Source organism: Doryrhamphus excisus, chromosome 1 (assembly GCF_030265055.1).
Source record: "Doryrhamphus excisus isolate RoL2022-K1 chromosome 1, RoL_Dexc_1.0, whole genome shotgun sequence".
In the NCBI taxonomy this organism is placed as follows: Eukaryota; Metazoa; Chordata; class Actinopteri; order Syngnathiformes; family Syngnathidae; genus Doryrhamphus; species Doryrhamphus excisus.
In genome coordinates, this window is record NC_080466.1 from 3243426 (window position 1) to 3267247 (window position 23822).

A 23822-nucleotide genomic window follows, 5' to 3' on the forward strand; every position below is an offset into this window, starting at 1 on the left:
TATGCGCTTGAACTCTTTCATCACTTGCTCACGCCCAAGTTTAAATGCTTTCTGGTTTGCACAATCAGTTCGGTGGAAAATGTGTAATCAACATACAATCTCATCAGCAACACCCAAACACACTTGTTCCAATAAACCACTGACTACTGTGTAGACCAGGGGTCAGCAAGCCACGGCGACAGAGTCACATGCGGCTCTTTAACCTCCTTGGTGTGGCTCCGAGGTAGGAAAATGCAATTTTTTTTTTTTACAATGACTTAAAAATATTTGACTATTTATAAGTCTGTGAATGTGGGGTCTCAAACACGCGGCCCGCGGGCCAAATGTGGCCCGCAGGACAGAATGTTAGTGCGGCCCGCGCAAGTTTGATATGGATGCTGTATGGTATCATGTACCCAGAAAAAATTATTACGTTTGATTAATGTTCATGTTGAAGGTTAAATAACTGTTAATAGTTATCCTCCCTATCCGTGTGGAAGTGGTAAGTTTTTGGCTATTTAAGTTTAAAGGAAATAACTTGAAGGCTACCGTTTAGGTCGCTAGCGCTCTAGTGTGCGAGTTAGCATGTGTCTCAAGACCCTGCAGTTGCGCAATATGTTGTAAATAAAAAGAGTATAAATGTGACTATAGTCGTGTTTTGTCATGTCTACAGGGCTCTAATAATGCTTTGTTCATTTTAATCTGAAAATAATAATTTGTCTACCCACCGACTATATGTGGTTTCTTAAGTTTTTATTATTTGCCCTTTTATTATTATTATTATTATATTTATTTATTACTGATTGGTTGATTTTCTTTATTCTTGATTTGTTTATTTATTTTTCATTTTATTTTGTGCAGAAAAATAAAAATTAAGATATTTGAGAACAGTGGAATGTTTTATCAGAGCTTTTCTTGTAGAAAATCGGAACCAAAGCACTGAAAAAGTTTGTATATTTTTCTGTTTTTAATAAATGCGTTTTGTTTTTTTTGGAAAACCTGATGTGACCCAGCCTTGCCCAGACCCTAGCTCCAGTGGCCCCCAGGTAAATTGAGTTTAAGACCCCTGTGCTTCATATTTCATCGCAAAGGAATTGTTAAGGTACCAAAGTTCTCCTCACCTGGGTAGAGCCGATAGGAGCCAGTGTGGTGCCAGTGGTAGCGAATCCTAAGCGGGAGCCAAGTCCCTCCATCCATACTCAACCTAAAAGGGCCAAAAAGCCCCCCTTGCAAGGTAACACAGCACCGAGTGCAACACAAACACCATCACAGCGAGAACAGAAAAAGGTTAAAAAAAAAAAGTAGTATAAAAGAACAAAAGGAGGCAAATACGCAAGCAGGCTAACAACCTGAGAGAGTCAGGTCACAACACGCACGCGGCCGCATGCGTGTATAATTATACACGTCCACCAATGAGATACTCAGTGGGTAAGCAATACATGCCTCCACAGGTCTTGACATAATGAATTATTTAGATGTGACTGAGCCGGGATGGTAAAAAGACAAGAGCGTGTGAGCACGTACGTATGTGCGCGCACACGCGCTCACTGCAGTATTCATGAGGACGTTGTTAAAAGTCGGACACCACCGAGGCTTTAGGAGCATTCAGGAGCGCACACAGGAAGAATATATGCCGGGCTCATCTTGTATCGATTGACCTCTCCAGCAATCCCAATCATCAACAACTTTCAGATAATATAGAAATCAATATCAATATGGAAAACAGGATTATGGCCTGGATATTTAACCAGCATTCCTTTAGATTTGACATTTCATTCAAATTCCATACTTTTTCCAGTACATCATCCCACGACCCTCGTGAGGATAAGCGGTAGAAAATGAATGAATGTATCATCATTACAAATGTATGAATATATAATTAATGAATCGATGGTTCAACGATTATACAATATATTATTATAGAACTACTTTGGTAGAGGAATCCCTCATTTATCGCGCATTTCGGTGAAGTAGGATTCCTAATTTATGAACCCAAAACATTCATAGATATAGTACAGAAAACCTGTTCACCATCTTCTAAATATGGTATTGAACATTATTAGAGCCCTATAACCTATAACCTATAACCATACAGAAGGTGGAGAATTTCAAGTACTCGGGGTCAACAATCCAGAACAATGGAGATTGTGAAAAGGAAGCAAAAAGTTTCAGCTAAAATAAAAGGAAACTGTGGTGAGACCAGCCATGTTGTTTGGTCCAGAGACAGTGTCACTGAGGAAAAGACAGGAAGCAGAACTGGAGGTAGCAGAGATGAGGATGCTGAGGTTCTCAGTGGGAGTGACCAGGATGGATAGGATCAGGAACGCGTACATCAGAGGGACATTACATGTTAGAGGCCTTGGAGATAAAGTCAGAGAGACCAGACTGAGATGGTTGGGACATGTCCAGAGGAGAGATAGTGAATATATTGGTTCTCAGTGGGAGTGACCAGGATGGATAGGATCAGGAACGAGTACATCAGAGGGACATTACATGTTAGAGGCCTTGGAGATAAAGTCAGAGAGACCAGACTGAGATGGTTGGGACATGTCCAGAGGAGAGATAGTGAATATATTGGTTCTCAGTGGGAGTGACCAGGATGGATAGGATCAGGAAGGAGTACATCAGAGGGACATTACATGTTAGAGGCCTTGGAGATAAAGTCAGAGAGACCAGACTGAGATGGTTGGGACATGTCCAGAGGAGAGATAGTGAATATATTGGTAGAAGGATGTTGCCAGGTAGGAGGCGTAGAGGAAGACCAAAGAGGAGGTTTATGGATGTAGTGAAGGAGGACATGAGGGTAGTTGGTGTGAGAGAGACAGATGGAGGATGGAGGAGATTGATTTGCTGTGGCGACCCCCTGAAGGCAAAAGCCAAAAGAGAAAGAAGAAGAAAGAAGAGCACTTTGCTATGAAATAACACCCCTATAGTCACCTTTACACCCGTATTACCCAATATAGTAGATACAATAACAGAAAATAAATAATTTAAAACTTGTGTGTGTTAAAATAAATGTGTTCTGGACATGTGGACTTGTGGAAGTGATGTTGGGGGTAGTCCATGTTAGCATGTATTTACCTTCCTCAACCTTTGTTTATGTTCACGACTTTGCTTCTGAGCATTGTGAGTGTACTTCCAGTGGCGTCTATTGGAGCATCAATGCATTGAAAATATGAAACGTATGTAAATGACGTAAGCGTGGAAGCAAGAGCGAGTCAGAAGGAGAGCTTAATGTCAGCTGACCGACAGCGACATTGACGCAATCGACCCCAACTACCTTAGCAATCTAACCGTAGCTTGCGATCAACGTAATGGGCACCCCTGACTTAGGGGCTTGTCCACAAGGAAACGTTCAGGTCAAAAAGGATAGTAACAAGGGACAGATCAGGTCAGGTATAATTGAGGGGACATACTCCGAAACGTCTGCATGCCTTTTGTCTCTATTGTCACCTCCCAACTCCTCCTTTTATCTCCCATTTGTTGTGACAGGGAGGTGTCAAAGCACTATTAGAATAGTCCACAATCAGTGCCTTTGTTTGTCTTGCCACATGTTGAGCAACATCAGTTGAGTGGAAAACAACTACTATATTTTCCGGACTGTAAGTAGCACCTTTTTTCATAGGTTGGCTGTTCCTGCAACTTATACTCCAGAGCGACTTATACATGAATATATATATATATATATATATATATATATATATATATATATATAATTTCACAGACAGTCACAAGAGGGCACTCTACCCTAATCCTTAACAATTTAATATTTAAACAGTAGACGTTAGCTTAAAAAGACAACTGAGACATTAAATGCCCCACAAAAGAAAATCCTATTCTGCAGACTACAAGCTGCAAGTAGTGAAATTTGCATCGGGCACAGCAGTCGAGTGGTTAGCGCGCAGACCTCACAGCTAGGAGACCAGGGTTCAATTCCACCCTCGGCCATCTCTGTGTGGAGTTTGCATGTTCTCCCCGTGCATGCGTGGGTTTTCTCCGGGTACTCCGGTTTCCTCCCACATTCCAAAAAACATGCTAGGCTAATTGGCGACTCCAAATTGTCCATAGGTATGAATGTGAGTGTGAATGGTTGTTTGTCTATATGTGCCCTGTGATTGGCTGGCCACCAGTCCAGGGTGCCCGAAGACAGCTGGGATAGGCTCCAGCACCCCCTGCGACCCTCGTGAGGAACAAGCGGTAGAAAATGAATGAATGAAACAATAATCGAGCGGAGGCTTTACAAAGAAGAAGAAAACAAAAACAAAAACAAAAAAACAAACAGTTACTACTGTACTTAAAACTGGTTGTTATGTTACATAAACACTGGACACCTTTTCTGTTCATGTTTAATGTTTAATGTTCATGTTATCTATTATTTTATTAATGTTAGAACTTGCCTTCCAAGATGATGTAATGTAAGTTTTTGTCAAGTAGTTTGTAAAATAAATGTGATTTATACTCCAGTGCGACTTTTTTTCTTCCCAATTATGCATTTTTGGCCTTGTGCGACTTATAGTCCAGAAAATACGGTATTTAAAAACAATGGGACATACAGCATCACTTCTTATACATGACAGATATAGCTGGTTCTATATCAGAAAAGTCTGTCCAATAGATACTATATCATAGTATCAACATAGCTTTGAAGTACTTATCGATAGGAAAAACAGCAACTCACCTCCGTCAGAGACTGCAGTGGACTGCAAGAAAGCACAGAGAGACATGGGTTAGGATCTCTCTTCATCACTGATAAGATGACACACACTCTCCAACTCGTGCTCATTCACTGGTGTGAAGACCAACTGGCATTCGGCCACACTTGTGACCGCACATTTAACAGGATTTGACACATCGTGATACACTCGGGTGGGTGGAATCATCTGCGGAATCATCTGTGAACTGGATGTGCCTGCTCTGCAAGAACACCTCCCTGAAGGGGCGGGGCTAAGTCTGTGTGTGTGTGTTTAGACTTCTTTACATTGAAGTGGGATTTTAAAAGCATTTGCATGTCTGACCAATTACAGAGATAAGGATAAAAACAAACAAGTAATGTTTGCCACTCACAGAAATAGAAAATTATCAATCAATAAGGGTGGAAGTCACTCATGGAGCTAAGAATTAGAATGGTTGTAACAGGAGGTTTTGATACTGAGTTCATTAGATCCAAATTCTATTTCCCCGATAATATTGCAGTAAAGCAGAGATAATTACTTAGATAAATTCCACCATTTTTACGGATACAACAAATATATAATACAACCTTAGGGGTATACATCTTTTTAGGGTTCAATAGGAGCCATATAAAGCAGAAGTGGAGGTAACAGAGATGCGGATGCTGATGTTCTCATTGGGAGTGACCAGGATGGATAGGATCAGGGCCGAGTACATCAGAGGGACATGACATGTTAGAGGCCTTGGAGATAAAGTCAGAGAGACCAGACTGAGATGGTTGGGACATGTCCAGAGGAGAGATAGTGAATATATTGGTTCTCAGTGGGAGTGACCAGGATGGATAGGATCAGGGCCGAGTACATCAGAGGGACATTACATGTTAGAGGCCTTGGAGAGGCCAGACTGAGATGGTTGGGTCCAGAGGAGAGATAGTGAATATATCGGTAGAAGAATGCTGCCAGGTAGGAGGCGTAGAGGAAGACCAAAGAGGAGGTATATGGATGTAGTGAAGGAGGACATGAGGGTAGTTGGTGTGAGAGAGACAGATGCAGAAGACAGGGTTGGACGGAGGAGATTGATTTGCTGTGGCGACCGAAAATAGAAAGAAGAACATGAGCCATACGTTCCATAGGGTTTCAACCACCCTTAAAAGTTGGCGTGTTCACAGGTCTCGGTTCTGTCTGAACGACACCGAATGGGAAGATGAAGTCTAGCTGCAAATTTTCCAGCTTTTCATGTAGTGTCACAAAGGTGCCTGTGTGAAAAGCATATCTTATCCGTATCCAATGCCTGGACTGGAGTATGAAAATGAATACCTGACACTCCCATCCTGTTTGTTGCGTTGGAAGCATTTTGATGTCACGGCAGATGCTGTGTCATCATGCATATGATTAGCGGATTGCTTAATTCCGTCACTTGGAATGTGCACAACACTTTGCTGGGTTCCGTGTGAAATGCCCAAGCATGAATGTCAAATCCAGTGTAAAATGACTAAGAAATGTATTGGACAGGATACAACCACAGAGGACCTCTGTAGTAATTTTCTTGCTCAGATTCCTATTTTAATGAGTATGACAAAAAGAAATGAAAACATGTTTATAATGACATTATAATGACATGCACATATAGCAGAAAATACAAAAAAAGTGCATGTAAATTCCAAGAAATGTTGATGTAATATTTCATTTCAAATGATGAATTTCGATAAAATCTTGTCCATATGAGTCATGACCACTTTTTACAGTAAGCCTCTGTGGGTCGCTCCACTTGGGAGTGGATAGTTTTGCTCATCGAGGTGACGTTGGATAAAATTCTTCCATTAGGAAAGTCTTCCTTGACCCGAGTTCATCACAAGAATTACTGTAAAAAAAATGACCACCTTGAGTCAGATCACGTTCCAAATCCGCTCAAACATGAATAAATACTTATTACCATTTGAGAGAAATTAAAACTGTGTTGATCAGGAATCTGATGTTAAACAGACCTAGCCTAAGGATTCATTACTGGTCTTTTTCACAGACCTCCTGAAAAGTTCTGGCCCAGTAGTTAAGACATTTAGACAGACTGGCTGTCCAAGTAACACACAAAGAAAAAAAAAACAACAAAAAAAAGGGATTTTCTGGAGCGTATTTCATCGTGTTTTCCATTCTTGTCTGACTCTGTTTAATTGCTCACCATAGGAACTAAAAATAAATAAAGTATTTGAACGAATTAATAAATAAATGGCCACACGGTGGACCTCGGGGTTAGCATGTTGACCACACAGTCTGGGTTCATAGCTCTGTTTGGGCATCCCTCTACGGAATTTGCATGTACTCCGGCTTCTTCCCACATTCCAAACATACACTACATCAGGGGTCTCAAACACGCGGCCCGCCGGACACTATTTTGAGGCCCCCGCCTTGATATGAAAGTTTAATGTTAGTTTGATATGGATGCTGTATGGTATCATGTACCCAGAAAAAAATATTACGTTTGATTAATGTTCATGTTAAAGGTTAAATAACTGCTAATAGTTATCCTCCCTATCCGTGTGGAAGTGGTAAGTTTTTGGCTATTTAAATTTAAAGGAAATAACTTGAAGGCTACCGTTTAGGTCGCTAGCTCTCTAGTTTGCGAGTTAGCATGTGTCTCAGTTGTCAGTCAGTGCGGACATCTGCTTATTTGCATATAGGCTGCTTTCATTCACTTTTAGCCACATTGTGTGAGGACTACACTGTTTACGTTTAACGACACCCTCGCTTGTACCCCTTGTACACTTGTACAACCTAACACTAATCCAACAATGGTGTTTGGCACTAAATCAGCTAATTAATCAATAAGAGTTTAGCTATTTTGGGCAGGGCCAGCCCCCATTTTCCGTTTTAGCATGTCTTTATCCCAATGCACAAAGCAGGGATCATAAATGATTGGATCGGTTTGATATGGAATACTCTTAATAAAATCATAATAGCTCATATTGAACAAATTAATCTATTAAACTGACCTACTGGTGAATATACATTACATGCTGATCTGATTAAGCTCCATGTTGTCCTGCAGGCTTGGCTATATATACGTATATATACGTATATATGTGTGTGTGTGTGCGTAATGACTGTATTTATTTATTTTAAATGGCCTTTGGAAGAGCAGAGGTAGTTTCCTGTATGTGAAAAGACATTTGATATGACTTAATGGTAGTTGACTGTGGTCAAAGTTCCACATAGAACACATGAAAAACCTCAGTATGGATACTTGATCCCGTTGCTGATTTGAGAACATTGCACACACATTCCAGTGGCCTGTGCTTTGTGTTTAATACGTGTGTGTGTGTGTTTTGTATAGATGCATATGTAAAAGAAGCCTGTTTTATGTAGGCCGCATTCAACCCCCCCCCCCCCCCCAATTCAACTGCAGTGTGATCACTTCCAGACTTTCCCTGCGGCGTAGCGGTTTGGCCCCTAGTCGAGGCCCCACATCTTCTCACATTCTCTCGTTTCTTCCCTCTCTTCTCCATGACCCTTTTCCATGCTCCGTGCTTTGTCTCGGCTTTCCCTCAATACTGAGTATTCACAAACACTAATTATCACCTCACTTTATGCACTTCTCTATTAGCACATTGCCGTCATTATTTCCTCCCTGTTTCTATCTTTCCTCCGCCTCCAGCAGCATCTTCCCTGCAGCACACACATCCCAGACATGGGATGAAACTTTGATACAGAGTATACAAACCCAACAAAAAGATGATGTCCGCTCTTTGCCTTGATAGTAGTACTGAGTATTATTGATGGCATGGCATTAGACCCATTGTACGGTATGTTGATGTTATTTGTGAATGAGTCAATATTCCTTTTGCCGCCCACGGGACAATTCTGTTACACTTCAGTAAAAATGAACTACGGTGCTTTTGTTAGGCTTGTGAAGTTTGTTATGTCAAGTGTGAATGGTATCATCCAAATCCCGGTATGCACTAAAAAAAAAAAAAAAGCTGGGACCACTTGGAGTTGGTCTTGGTCTGCTTTCAAGGAAACTCTGGTGAATGTGAACACTGCATGAATCGAAGACATGTTTAAAGAAAAATAATGGGGAAATAAAAACAAAAAACCTAACCCTAAAAAAAAACGTATTCAACCAATTTATGTTTGGAATATTAAAGTTTTGTCAAGTAATACATTATCAAGTAAGATGTTTTGTCAAGCATTCATTTTCTACCGTTTATCCTCATGAGGGTCACAGGGGTGCTGGAACCTATCCCAGCTTACACAGGGCACATTTAGACAAACAACCATTCACACTCACATTCATACCTATGGACAATTTGGAGTCGCCAATTAACCTAGCATGTTTTTGGAATGTGGGAAAAAAATGGAGTACCCGGTGAAAACCCACGCATGCACGAGGAGAACATTCAAATTCCACACAGAGATGGCTGAGGGTGGAATCGAACCCTGGTCTCCTAGCTGTGAGGTCTGCGTGCTAACCACTTGACCGCCGTGCCGCCCGCTATATTGTTTTATGACATTAAATGGTATATGTGATAGAGATGGCTGAGGGTGGAATTGAACTCGGGTCTCCTAGCTGTGGGGCCTGCACGCTAACCACTCAAGAATTATAAGCACTAATGTGCAGTCATTTCAACATGTTTATGTAATTTTAGTGCTTATCACTGTACAATACTGTGAACATCCATCCATTTTCTAGGGTCATGGGCATGCTGGAGCCTATCCCAGCTGTCTTTTGGGCAAGAGGCGGGGTACACCCTGGGATGCATGTTTTTGGAATGTGGAAGGAAACCGGCCAGCCAATCACAGGGCACATATAGACAAACAACCATTCACACTCACATTCATACCTATGGACAATTTGGAGTCGCTAATTAACCTAGCATGTTTTTTGGAATGTGGGAAGAAACCGGAGTACCCGGAGATAAACCCACACACGCACGGGGACAACACACACTCCACAACTCCACACTCGTCCACCATGCAGCCCCTGCTCTGAACATTCCATTCCTGAAAAGACAACCCAAGAGAAGCCGGAATACTCCATCAAAATAAGTATTGCAAATGTTTTTTTCTGCATGGACCACCAGAGAGGTTGTCATGGCAATGACATGATGCTAGTCTAATCAAGACAAGCCACCTATAAGCATGTTCGCCTACATTCTCTGTTAAGCTATGTGCACTGCATGTTTGCATGCATGTGTCGGGCCTCTGTGTATGTTTGTATGCATACAGGGAGTGGTTCTTCACCTTGTGTGTTGCTGTGTTGCTCCCAAGTGATTTATTAGCTGCGAGCTGCGTGAAAGGGAAAGCTTACATCATCTGTTATGAACCCAGAATGTTGGGTTTAACAATTTATAGCCATCTGTTCTGTATTCATAATAGTTTTACGTGTACAGCCATCAAACGTTATTTAAACAAACTGAATCTTCCGAAACGTCTCCGCAAAGGCATAAAGTTTGACGCTGACTGCTGGAAAAATGGGATCTGTTTTATCGAATGAGACGCAAAGCAGGCAGTGACACTTTAGTGGGTGCATAAAACATGTCTATCTGAGGGATAACATATGCACTCAGCGCTCACAAAGACAAGACTGTTTGTACCAGGAACCTATTCTTGGCTGCGTCATGGCAGCGGCAACAGCCACCCTTAGTCAGGAATGGGAGACACAGCCAAGTATGAGAGGAAGTAAAGGATTCTGGAGAAAACTGCAATACAGACAAACATTTGTTTGTTTTTACAACACCTAAAATGGCTGGAAAATGAATGACTGACATACACGTTCTGCCTTTGAGCCACTCGGAATTCGCCAAATACAACACACTCGCACTTGCAACCGAAGAGGAAGCTGTTGCACAACGCTTTGAATGTGTGTGCCTGAGTGTTTACTTTTGAATATGAGGTGAATAGTGGCGACTATTGAGAGGACCTGAGATATCCTGCCAGCTCTTAAAACTGCTAAGTCAGGGGTGGGCAAACTTTTTGACTCGCAGGCCGCATTGATATAACAAAATTTCCGGGGGGGGCAGACTATATATTTTACACGTAACAGTCCACCTGGTATTATTGTATCTGTAAAATTGTCATGCAATCTGCTATTATTATTTATGATTTTATATTTATATTTAAATATTTAAAAAATAATAAAATATTATAATAATTAAAATAAAAATAAAATAATAATTATTATATTATTATTATGTAAAATATGCAAATATAACAATATTATTATATATAATTTATATAATAATTAGCATTAATATAATAATCATAATAGTTATAATAATAATATAATAATTATTATTTTAATTTTTATTATTTTTATGTGCTTGTGTCTCTTTTATCAGGAGCACTTTGTAAACAACAGACCATGTCAAACAACGAAATTGATACAACCATCAAAAGGTTGGCTCAGGCCATGATGCCAGGTTGTATGTTGAGTTTAAATTAAATACTTTGGAAAGATTGGGCGGGCCGTATTCAAACACTTGGCGGGCCGGATGTGGCCCCCGGGCCGTAGTTTGCCCACCCCTGTGCTAAGTCCATGCTAGGAAAAGTCAAATGAAAATAGGATTTTCAACCACTGTGCCGCGGCACACTAGTGTGCCTTGAGAAATTGTCAGGTGTGCCGTGAGGAATTATCCAATATCACTTTTTATAATTAACATTTATTAATCATCATTTGCAAATATTATGTCAATATCCACGTATACGTGGACCCAAATATTCCAATTGCATTTGGTTTATTTGCTCAAATGGAAAGAATTGAACCTTTGTATACGCCTCATTCCGAAAGAATAGTGCCAATCCCAATGAATATATAATCGGATTAACAGGGGTGGAATATTCCTTTCCCCAATCCGGCTGAAGTTGTCAGGGTGCGTTCTTCTTCTTCTGTACTTTATTGGCGGTTGGCAAGCAGCTTTCGTGTGCATTAGCGCCATCTGTGGAACAGAATCTAAACCCTTCTATACGCCATTCATAAGTCCATAAGTCAAAAGAAAATATATATCTATATAAAACATGTACCCAGTTGAATTATAAAATATTAGCAAGCTTGAATTTGATCCTTTTCCTGGTTAAATTTATCATATCGCATGCTCAGATATGACGTAACACGCAGCTCCAGACGTTCTTCAGTTTTCAAAATGGAGGCCAGCAATCGGCACTGGACTGATACGGAAAGTTTGTTTTTGATCCAAACTAAATTTCAAGACTGGACAAACGAAAAACTGGCAATACGGAATTATTCCAACAAGTGAAAGAACAACTCGGGGAAGTCGGTATCACGTGATGTTGATGTTTACGTTTTACTGGGCATGCCCCATTGACTATTCTGGTTGATTATAGCGACGCATGTAGACAAGAGATTGGAATATTCCTTTCCATGTATACCATTGTTTCCGGAAAAGTCATTGGGAAAGAGAAAAACTCCTCATGTAAACATGGCTACTGTGGAGTGTCCGTGGTGTAAAGACTGGCAGAGCAATGTAATATCGGTCCGTGTGGCAACACCTAGCTCCTTCCTCCTATAGACTTAGTGATGTTTTCCAATGTAAAAAAACGTGCCGTGGCTCAAAAAAGGTTGAAAAACACTGCTTTACTGTATATATACTATTACTACTTTTACTACATTACTAACACTATTATTCCCATTAATAATAGTTAAGGTAAAAATAATAAAAACCAACATGAGTAATCCATGTTCCCATGTATGTAGTGTAATTGTGTTGGTGTATAGTACATATTACTTTCCAAAGTAAAAGTAACATTTCAATAGGAGAAATGCAGAGGAAGGCTGCACGGCGGTCGAGTGGTAAGCACGCAGACCTCACAGCTAGGAGACCAGGGTTCAATTCCACCCTCGGCCATCTCTGTGTGGAGTTTGCATGTTCTCCCCGTGCATGCGTGGGTTTTCTCCGGGTACTCCGGTTTCCTCCCACATTCCAAAAACATGCTAGGTTAATTAGCGACTCCAAATTGTCCATAGGTATGAATGTGAGTGTGAATGGTTGTTTGTCTATATGTGCCCTGTGATTGGCTGGCGACCAGTCCAGGGTGTATCCCGCCTCTCGCCCGAAGACTGGGATAGGCTCCAGCACCCCCGCGACCCTCGTGAGGATAAGTGGTAGAAAATGAATGAATGTTTTCCAATGTAAAAAAACGTGCCGTGGATCAAAAAAGGTTGAAAAACACTGCTCTTGAAAAACGACCCAAAATGGAGGCTCTGCAGGTGTGCGCCTGAATGGGGAAACTCCCATTCTGATTCGGGATGTGTTTGCAAGAATCACAAATATGAGGTTTGGGAAAGCTTGCCGGAATGCCGAGCAAGGTTGAAGCACTTTCTAATGAATCACTAACTGTCAAAAGAAAGGAATGAGGTTGATGTTTGTTTCCCAACATGTGAGTCACACATCAGATGTGACTCAAAAAGGCCAAGCGTTATTTGGCCCCTTGCTTTGACTTAAAGGCAATTCAATCAAACATAAAACATCAAACCATGAAAACACTAAATGCAATAATCCTGGAAGAACTGAAGGCATAGAAAAGGCTCATCTTTTCGTTGTCGTCTACAATGCGCACACGTACACACACATATACACGCTTATGACACGGTCACACTGACGTACACCTTGGGTGGTGTGTACAAATCATATGACTCACAGTGGCGAGACATTCTTTTTGTCCTAGTGTCTATTTGTTGTCATTTCTGGCCAATGTCTCCAAGCTTGTCTGCTTCTCCTCACTCAAGCCAACACACATCTGGCTTTGGAGAGAAAGAGAAACAGCCTGGAGCCTCATCCTGTTCTTAGTTTTCAGTGTCACTTTACCGAGTCTGCTACTTCTGTCCAACCTTTGTTTCATGTTATGTTCAAATGTTCTAATGATTTTCTTTGCCATAAATTGTTTTCATTTGTGTTTACCTCTCTTTTCTATCTACACTTTTCCTCCTAACATTCCCGTTTTCTCTTTCTGCATGTTATGAAAGTTAATCAGTTTCTTAATCAGTTCATTATTGAGTCAATCAGCGGTCCAATTCCTCTCATACTGGCCATTTTTGATCATTTAACTGATACATCAAGGCACACAGAATAGTGTGTCCTAGGGCCATATCAACATTCATACATTCATTTTCTACCACTTATCCTCACAAGGGGTGCAGGGGGTGCTGGAGCCTATCCCAGCTGTCTTCGGACAAGAGGCGGGATACACCCTGGACTGGTGGCCAGCCAATCACAGGGCACATATAGACAAACAACCATTCACACTCACATTCATACCTATGGACAATTTGGAGTCGCTAATTAACCTAGCATGTTTTTGGAATGTGAGAGGAAACCGGAGTACCCGGAGAAAACCCACTCATGCACGAGGAGAACATGCAAACTCCAAACAGAGATAGCTGAGGGTGGAATTGAACTCGGGTCTCCTAGCTGTGGGGCCTGCACGCTAACCACTCAGGAATTATAAGCACTAATGTGCAGTAATTTTGACATGTTTATGTAATTTTAGTGCTTATCACTGTACAATACTCTGAATATATATCCATTTTCTAGAGTCATGGACATGCTGGAGCCTATCCCAGCTGTCTTTGGGTGAGAGGCGGGGGACGCCCTGGGCTGCATGTTTTTGGAATGTGGAAGGAAACCAGAGTACTCGGAGAAAACCCACGCATACACAGGGAGAACATGCAAACTCCAAACAGGTCTCCTGACTGTGTGGCCTGCGTGTTAACCACTCGTCCACCATGCAGCCCCTACTCTGAACATCACATTCCTGAAAAGACAACCCAAGAAATATAGACAAACAACCATTCACACTCACATTCATACCTATGGACAATTTGGAGTGGCTAATTAACCTAGCATGTTTTTGGAATGTGGGAGGAAACCGGAGTACCCGGAGAAAACCCACGCATGCACAGGGAGAACATGCAAACCGAGGGTGGAATTGAACCCTGGTCTCCTTGTTGTGAGGTCTGAGCGCTAACCACTCGACCTGCATCAAACATGATCTCTTCAATTGTGGAGTTGCATCATCACCTCTTTGTGCCTCTTGTGCAAAAAACAAACAAACATAAAAGACGTATAAATACATTTTTGATAGCGAATGAGTTAATTACCAGTTAATCTGAACTCTTCCACTTCTTGGTTAATTAGTGTATATGTTTCCTAATGTGTGGGGGACAGTTTGGGGACGGCCCTTTTCTGTTTGATCTGTGAGTCCTGACCTCAGTCGCATCTTTGGGATGAACCAGAATCGAGAGCAGCAGTCACAACATCAGGGAGCACAAAATTCCCCGCACACTCGGAATCTTGCAGCAAGTCTTCCAAGACGTGTGACAGCTCTTAGAGTAGCAAAGAAGAGCTCAGCTCCACATTTGTGTTTGCAGTTTTATTTCCTGTACCAACGCATTCAGCCTGCACCCTGACCCGAGCTTGAACCCGCATCCCCAAGAAGGATTTATAAGGCATCATGGAAGGGACTTTACCAGCATACTTATGGCATCATCCCACTTACATGTATTTCATTTTGAAAACAATTATACAGCTAATGATAAGCAATGTGAATGGAATCGAACTAGAATAAATACATAAAACTGCAATACTCACTGTATGGAAATTCCAGACCCGCTTAAAGGAGAGCCTCTTCCTCAAGCTCATCCTGGTGACTGCCGACTGACTTCAGCTACATGTTGCTCACCAAAACACACATCGGACTCACACTCGCACACAGATGAATGCCCCCGACACCCACTGAGCGTCTTCTGGAGCTATTTAGGACAGGAAACCCATGCAGACAGCTGACATGGATGAAGCGGGGGGGCTGTGCACATCTGTCACACACATGCAGAGCAAACTATAAGCTAAAGCTGGAAGAAGTAAAGCCAAAACTCGCTGCTTTTCTCTTATTGCTTCTTAACTAATGCGGGAACACTCACACACACACTGACTAGGAAGTTCCATTCCTTAGCAAGTCTTGTCACACACACACACACACACACACACACACACACACACAAATGGGCTGTTTCCATAGAGACACGCCCCATTGAGGAGGGGGAGGGATCAAAGGTCAGTCCGCCAATCATGTTCCAGCACAGCCCTCTCCTCTCCCGGCTATTCCTATAACTTCACATTTCAAATCATTCCAAATTCCGGCTTCCCATCCAAAACAAAACATTACTCATTAACCGCTGCGTGTGATTAAATTTGGATTTAATTGAAAAATTGGCTAAAGATTAGCACACACACAAACCTTCTTTGACCCCCCTTTCTCGTGGGGGCTATAAGAGAATGTGTAGTTACAAGCAGAGTCATAAACTTTTTATTATTATTATTGTTATTATTATTATTATTCATTCATTTTCTACCGCTTTTTCCGCGGGGGGTGCTGGAGCCTATCCCAGCTGTCTTCAGGCGAGAGGCGGGGTACACCCTGGACTGGTGGCCAGCCAATCACAGGGCACATATAGACAAACAACCATTCACACTCACATTCATACCTATGGACAATTTGGAGTCGCCAATTAACCTAGCATGTTTTTGGAATGTGGGAGGAAACCGGAGTACCCGGAGAAAACCCACGCATGCACGGGGAGAACATGCAAACTCCACACAGAGATGGCCGAGGGTGGAATTGAACCCTGGTCTTGATGGTATATTAATGGTCAATATTTTTTTTTTTTACCTTTTTAATCAGGCTTTTAACTAATTTTTTTTTTTTACTTTTCTTATGTTTTTATCTTTTAAATCCTATTTTATGCTTTTAGTCTTTAGCTTTTAACTCTAGTGTTTCCTCAGAGGAGGGGGGGTCCTCCACACTGGGGGCTGTGTCGGGTCTGCTGAGGGGGTGCCATCCTTGGGTCGAAGGCTTTTAAGTAATATTTTTTAACTTTTCTTATGTTTTTATCTTTTTAATCCTATTTTATGCTTTTAGTCTTTAGTTTTTAACTCTAGTGTTTCCTCAGAGGAGGGGGGGTCCTACACACTGGGGGCTGTGTTGGGTCTGCTGAGGGGGTGCCATCCTTGGGTCCCTTCGACCCGGCCGGCTGCGGCTGGGGGTTCGTCCCTTTAATGTGGGGGTTGGAGTCGGGGGACCAGCACCCGGGCCCTGCGGCTCCTCCCAGTGTGGACGACCCCAAAGGTGCCGTTTCCTTGATCCTCAGTTTTTCCTTTTAATTGTGATAATTATGGACTGGCCCAGTAGCCAGCCCATAGACTGCTACTTGCAGTAGCAGTCTATGGGCTGGCTACTGAGCCAGCCCATATTGTTATTGCTTGTGGTGTTTAGTTATTTTTCTTCTTATTATATCTTAATCTTCCACTTTTTGCGCGCGTAATGCGGCCAAAACCGCAAGAAGGACCCCCACACATGTTACACCGTCGGAATCGTGACGCTCGGGACTACAGCGGTATTTATTTTTTGGAACGTTTCGTGTAACCATGGCGACGCTATTCGCGATAGAAAAAAAAATCGGCCACTAGATTAGGTACACCATTCTATTTTTAGAACAGCCGCATTCCAGAGAAAACGAGAATTTACAGACTTTTCACAGCCTTGTAGCTCAGCCATACGGCCACGTAGAAACGTGATTGATGGCTCATTTTTTAGATAAACTTCTGAACTCTCTCTGTGGCTAAATGCTAGTTGCTAGCATGTTAGCATGTTAGCATTTAAGCTAATTTACTCACGTTTAAAGGCAAATACACACATGGCATGATATAGGGAGGTTATAGGACGACCTTGGCACTTTCTAAACTTGAGGCTCTCTTGCTAGGTGCTAGCATGATAACTGTTAGCATGTTAGCATTTAAGCTAATTTACTCACGTTTAAAGGCAATTGCACACATGCATGATATAGGGAGGTTATAGGACAACCTTGGAACTTTCTAAACTTGAAACCCTCTTGCTAGGTGCTAGCATGGTAGCCGTTAGCATGTTAGCATTGAAGCTAATTTACTCATGTCTAAAGGCAAATACACACATGGCATGATGTAGGGAGGTTATAGGACAACCTTGGCACTTTCTAAACTTGAGGCTCTCTTGCTAGGTGCTAGCATAATGATTATTAGCATGTTAGCATTTAAGCTAATTTACTCACGTTTAAAGGCAAATACACACATGACATGATGTGGAAAGGTTATAGGACAACCTTGGTAGTTTCTAAACTTGAGGCTGTCTTGCTAGGTGCTAGCATGTTAGCCGTTAGCATGTTAGCATTTAAGCTAATTTACTCATGTCTAAAGGCACATACACACATGGCATGATGTAGGGATGTTATAGGACAACGTTGGCACTTTCTAAACTTGGGACTCTCTTGCTAGGTGCTAGCATGATGACTGTTAGCATGTTAGCATTTAAGCTAATTTGCTCATGTTTAAAGGCAAATACACACATGCATGATGCAGGGACGTTATAGGACATCCTTGGCAGTTTCTAAACTTGAGGCTCTCTTGCTAGGTGCTAGCATGTTAGCCGTTAGCATGTTAACATTTAAGCTAATTTACTCATGTCTAAAGGCAAATACACACATGTCATGATGTAGGGAGGTTATAGGACAACCTTGGCACTTTCTAAACTTGAGGGTCTCTTGCTAGGTGCTAGCATGATAACTGTTAGCATGTTAGCATTTAAGCTAATTTACTCACGTTTAAAGGCATATACACACATGGCATGATATATGGAGATTGAAGGACAACCTTGGCACTTTGTAAACTTGAAACTCTCTTGCTAGGTGCTAGCATGTTAGCCGTTAGCATGTTAACATTTAAGCTAATTTACTCATGTCTACAGGCAAATGCACACATGACATGATGTAGGGAGGTTATAGGACAACCTTGGCACTTTCTAAACTTGAGGCCCTCTTGCTAGGTGCTAGCATGGTAGCCGTTAGCATGTTAGCATTTAAGCTAATTTACTCACGTTTAAAGGCAATTGCACACATGGCATGATGTAGGGAGGTTATAGGACAACCTTAGCAGTTTCTAAACTTGAGGCTCTCTTGCTAGGTGCTAGCATGGTAGCCGTTAGCATGTTAGCATTTAAGCTAATTTACTCATGTCTAAAGGAGAATACACATATGGCATGGTGTAGGGAGGTTATAGGACAACCTTGGCACTTTCTAAACTTGAGGCTCTCTTGCTAGGTGCTAGCATAATGATTATTAGCATGTTAGCATTTAAGCTAATTTACTCACGTTTAAAGGCAAATACACACATGACATGATGTGGAAAGGTTATAGGACAACCTTGGTAGTTTCTAAACTTGAGGCTGTCTTGCTAGGTGCTAGCATGTTAGCCGTTAGCATGTTAACATTTAAGCTAATTTACTCATGTCTAAAGGCAAATACACACATGGCATGATGTAGGGATGTTATAGGACAACGTTGGCACTTTCTAAACTTGGGACTCTCTTGCTAGGTGCTAGCATGATGACTGTTAGCATGTTAGCATTTAAGCTAATTTGCTCATGTTTAAAGGCAAATACACACATGCATGATGCAGGGACGTTATAGGACATCCTTGGCAGTTTCTAAACTTGAGGCTCTCTTGCTAGGTGCTAGCATGTTAGCCGTTAGCATGTTAACATTTAAGCTAATTTACTCATGTCTAAAGGCAAATACACACGTCATGATGTAGGGAGGTTATAGGACAACCTTGGCACTTTCTAAACTTGAGGGTCTCTTGCTAGGTGCTAGCATGATAACTGTTAGCATGTTAGCATTTAAGCTAATTTACTCACGTTTAAAGGCATATACACACATGGCATGATATATGGAGATTGAAGGACAACCTTGGCACTTTGTAAACTTGAAACTCTCTTGCTAGGTGCTAGCATGTTAGCCGTTAGCATGTTAGCATTTAAGCTAATTTACTCATGTCTACAGGCAAATGCACACATGACATGATGTAGGGAGGTTATAGGACAACCTTGGCACTTTCTAAACTTGAGGCCCTCTTGCTAGGTGCTAGCATGGTAGCCGTTAGCACGTTAGCATTTAAGCTAATTTACTCACGTTTAAAGGCAATTGCACACATGACATGATGTAGGGAGGTTATAGGACAACCTTAGCAGTTTCTAAACTTGAGGCTCTCTTGCTAGGTGCTAGCATGTTAGCCGTTAGCATGTTAGCATTTAAGCTAATTTACTCATGTCTAAAGGCAAATACACACATGACATGATGTAGGGAGGTTATAGGACAACCTTGGCACTTTCTAAACTTGAGGGTCTCTTGCTAGGTGCTAGCATGATGACTGTTAGCATGTTAGCATTTAAGCTAATTTGCTCATGTTTAAAGGCAAATACACACATGCATGATGCAGGGACGTTATAGGACATCCTTGGCACTTTCTAAACTTGAGGCTCTCTTGCTAGGTGCTAGCATAATGACTGTTAGCGTGTTAGCATATAAGCTAATTTACTCACGTTTAAAGGCAAATGCACACATGGCATGATGTGGGGAGGTTATAGGACAACCTTGGCAGTTTCTAAACTTCAGGCCCTCTTGCTAGGTGCTAGCATGGTAGCCGTTAGCATGTTAGCATTTAAGCTAATTTACTCATGTCTACAGGCAAATGCACACATGACATGATGTAGGGAGGTTATAGGACAACCTTGGCACTTTCTAAACTTGAGGCCCTCTTGCTAGGTGCTAGCATGACAACTGTTAGCATATTAACATTTAAGCTAACTTACTCACATTTAAAGGCAAATACACACATGGCATGATATAGGGAGGTTATAGGACAACGTTGGCACTTTCTAAACTTGAAACCCTCTTGCTAGGTGCTAGCATGGTAGCTGTTAGCATGTTAGCATTTAAGCTAATTTACTCATGTCTTCAGGCAAATACACATATGGCATGGTGTAGGGAGGTTATAGGACAACCTTGGCACTTTCTAAACTTGAGGCTCTCTTGCTAGGTGCTAGCATAATGATTGTTAGCATGTTAGCATTAAAGCTAATTTACTCATGTCTAAAGGCAAATACACACATGGCATGATGTAGGTAGGTTATAGGACAACCTTGGCACTTTCTAAACTTGAGGCTCTCTTGCTAGGTGCTAGCATGATAACTGTTAGCATGTTAGCATTTAAGCCAATTTACTCACGTTTAAAGGCAAATACACACATGGCATGATGTAGGGAGGTTATAGGACAACCTTGGCACTTTCTAAACTTGAGGCTCTCTTGCTAGGTGCTAGCATAATGCCTGTTAGCATGTTAGCATTTAAGCTAATTTACTCATGTCTACAGGCAAATACACACATGGCATGGTGTAGGGATGTTACAGGACAACCTTGGCACTTTCTAAAGTTGAGGTTCTCTTGCTAGGTGCTAGCATGATAACTGTTAGCATGTTAGCATTCAAGCTAATTTACTCATGCCTAAAGGCTACTAAGCACATGTCATGATGTGGGGAGGTTATAGGACAACCTTGGTACTTTCTAAACTTGAGGCCCTCTTGCTAGGTGCTAGCATGATGACTGTTAGCATGTTAGCATTTTAGCTAATTTACTCATGTCTAGAGGAAAATACACACATGGCATAATGTGGGGACACTAGGACTGCCCCAAACTTTTCAGGACCTGAGGCTGTTTTGCTATGTGTTAGCACGGTAGCCGTTAGCATGTTAGCATTTTAGCTAATTTACTCAAGTTTAAAGGCAAATACACACTTGGCATGATGTGGGGACACTATGGGACTGCATCAACCTTTTCCGCACTTGAGGCTTTCTTGCTAGGTGCTACCGCGGTAGCCGTTGGCACACCGGGCCCGAGGTTCACAGCACAGGTGGCCAGTCCATCAAAATTTCCGCGGGAATTTTCTAGTTGTTTTTAATTCTGTAAAGCACTTTGTGTTGCATGTCTTTGCAGGAAAAGTGCTCTACAAATAAAGTTGATTTGATTCAAGATGCCATCCACAACATATCTGACACACCAATATAAACACCCTCTGAAGACATATTCCACAGACACCGTGCCAGGCACCCCAAATAACCAAACGCATCCAAAAGGTGATCCACCCTGTAATGCTCTTTTCAGCATCGCCAGCTTTTTCAATTTCTGAAGCCGGAACACTGTGGCATGCTATCCATGAAGTTAACCTTCCACATCCCTGTATCATAGCAACATCAGGGATGGCTGCAGCACGCAAGCCCACACCACTGCCACCACCCCATGCACACACAGAGGCCAAGCATACTGCCACGGTCACATGACACATGCTTCTAGTGATACAAAAAGGACCACCAGCCCACCCCCCTCTCCTCTTAGCACTGTCATTATATCCCCACGCGTGTGGGTGGGGTATTGCAGTTGAAGCTGGCTAAATCAACAAGGTTTCTCCATTCCGTCCCAAGGTTGAATCGGAGTCAATAAGTGATGGTTATTTAATACAGTGGAACCTCGGTTAGCGTACGTCCCTGTTTGCGTATTTTTCAGTTTAAGTTGAAAATGTATGCAAACATTTTGCATCGGTTTTGTGTGGATTTTTCGGTTAGTGTACAATACGGTCCAACTGTGTTCATAATGTATCCTTCATCGCAAAACATTGCCGTTGGCATGGAAACTGGAAGCGGGAGTCAATGGCTGTGTCCGATAGAAAATCCTGCAGTCGACAACGAACGGCAGATGTTCGGAAGTTACTCCTCCGGCTGCAACTTGCCTTGGGAATTTAGAGGGTTTAGCCTTCCTCAGACTTCCTGGTTTTGTCACGTGTTCTCATATGTACCCTGACTAAAGTATAACAGACAAACAATATGTGAAATTATAGAAGCAAAGTTATTGTGTTTTTAAAATGTAGCTTTTTGAGTCATTCTTTGTATGCGGAACCTGATATATTAAACAATAGTACTATGAGTAGCTAGTTGGTTCATTTGTACAACACTCTGATCACATTATTTCTTTAATAAATGTATATATAGATATGAGCATCAACCTCTACTATACTTACATATCATACATTTTAAAATATGTCTCATTGTATAGCATATTTCATTTAATGTCATAAAACAATATAGCGGGCGGCACGGCGGTCAATTGGTTAGCACGCAGACCTCACAGCTAGGAGACCAGGGTTCAATTCCCACCCTCGGCCATCTCTGTGTGGAGTTTGCATGTTCTCCCCGTGCATGCGTGGGTTTTCTACGGGTACTCCGGTTTCCTCCCACATTCCAAAAACATGCTAGGTTAATTAGCCACTCCAAATTGTCCATAGGTATGAATGTGAGTGTGAATGGTTGTTTGTCTATATGTGCCCTGGGATTGGCTGGCGACTAGTGCAGGTTGTGTCCCGCCTCTTGCCCGAAGACAGCTGGGATAGGCTCCAGCACCCCCCGCGACTGAATGAAAACAATGTAGCCTCCTGCAGAGAATCAAGCTGGAGGACGGGTGAAATGATGCTGAGGTGCAGGCAGCCAAAGGAGGAGAATCAGTGATGGCCATCAGTGATGTTCCATGATGTTACTGATCAGGTGTCAGCTTGTACAAATAAATCCATACTTTCGACTTACAAACAAATCAATATCTTGGGATATAATGGGTCACAAAGGATGGTCTGAATGCAGACTTCAATGGAAGGAGGAGCCTTTGCGGACTTTCTAATTTGGGCAGCATTGCACGGTGCGATAATGTCAAGCAGCCCACCAATGCGGACTAGTAGACAGTAGCTTCTCCTTGCTCCCATTTGCCCCCATTTTTGTCAACAAAGGTCTACAATCAGGCTAAAAGAGACATTATAAATCATCATTTATATGCACCTTTTATAGCAAAACTATAAAAAAAGTGTGTTGTGTCAACATTTGTGGGCGTCCGTAATGGATTAATTGGATTTGCATTGTTTCTTATGGGGAAAATTATTTTGGTTATATTATGTCTCAGATTAAGTCTGATTAATGACACTAACTGAGGCTTCACTGTAATTGTTATTTACACATTAATAAGCATCTGTCAAAAACATGATTGCTTCACAGATTAATGTATCGTGTTTAAATGCTGGTATGAATTATGGTTAAGACATGTATGAGTAAAATGTCACCCTATGCTTCGTATCAAGGTATTCATTGGCTACAAAAGTAGTACTTTATGAATGTTAAATAGCATTCAATCAGTGCTGACTCAATTTCATTTTTCATTTCTTTTTTTTTTTTGTCTTGCAGTCACGGAATCAACACAACTTAATATTG

General features: G+C 41.7%; 1 protein-coding gene across 3 annotated transcripts in view; it reads right to left on the reverse strand.

Moving 5' to 3' along the window:
* rgs12b (regulator of G protein signaling 12b) overlaps positions 1-23822 on the reverse strand; it is a 70794-nt gene that overhangs the window by 19308 nt on the left and 27664 nt on the right. For all 3 annotated transcript variants that reach the window (XM_058076452.1, XM_058076531.1, XM_058076611.1), the window contains exon 6: positions 4658-4679. In XM_058076452.1, coding sequence (XP_057932435.1) covers positions 4658-4679 — 22 coding nt within the window. The remainder of the gene's footprint in view (positions 1-4657; positions 4680-23822) is intronic.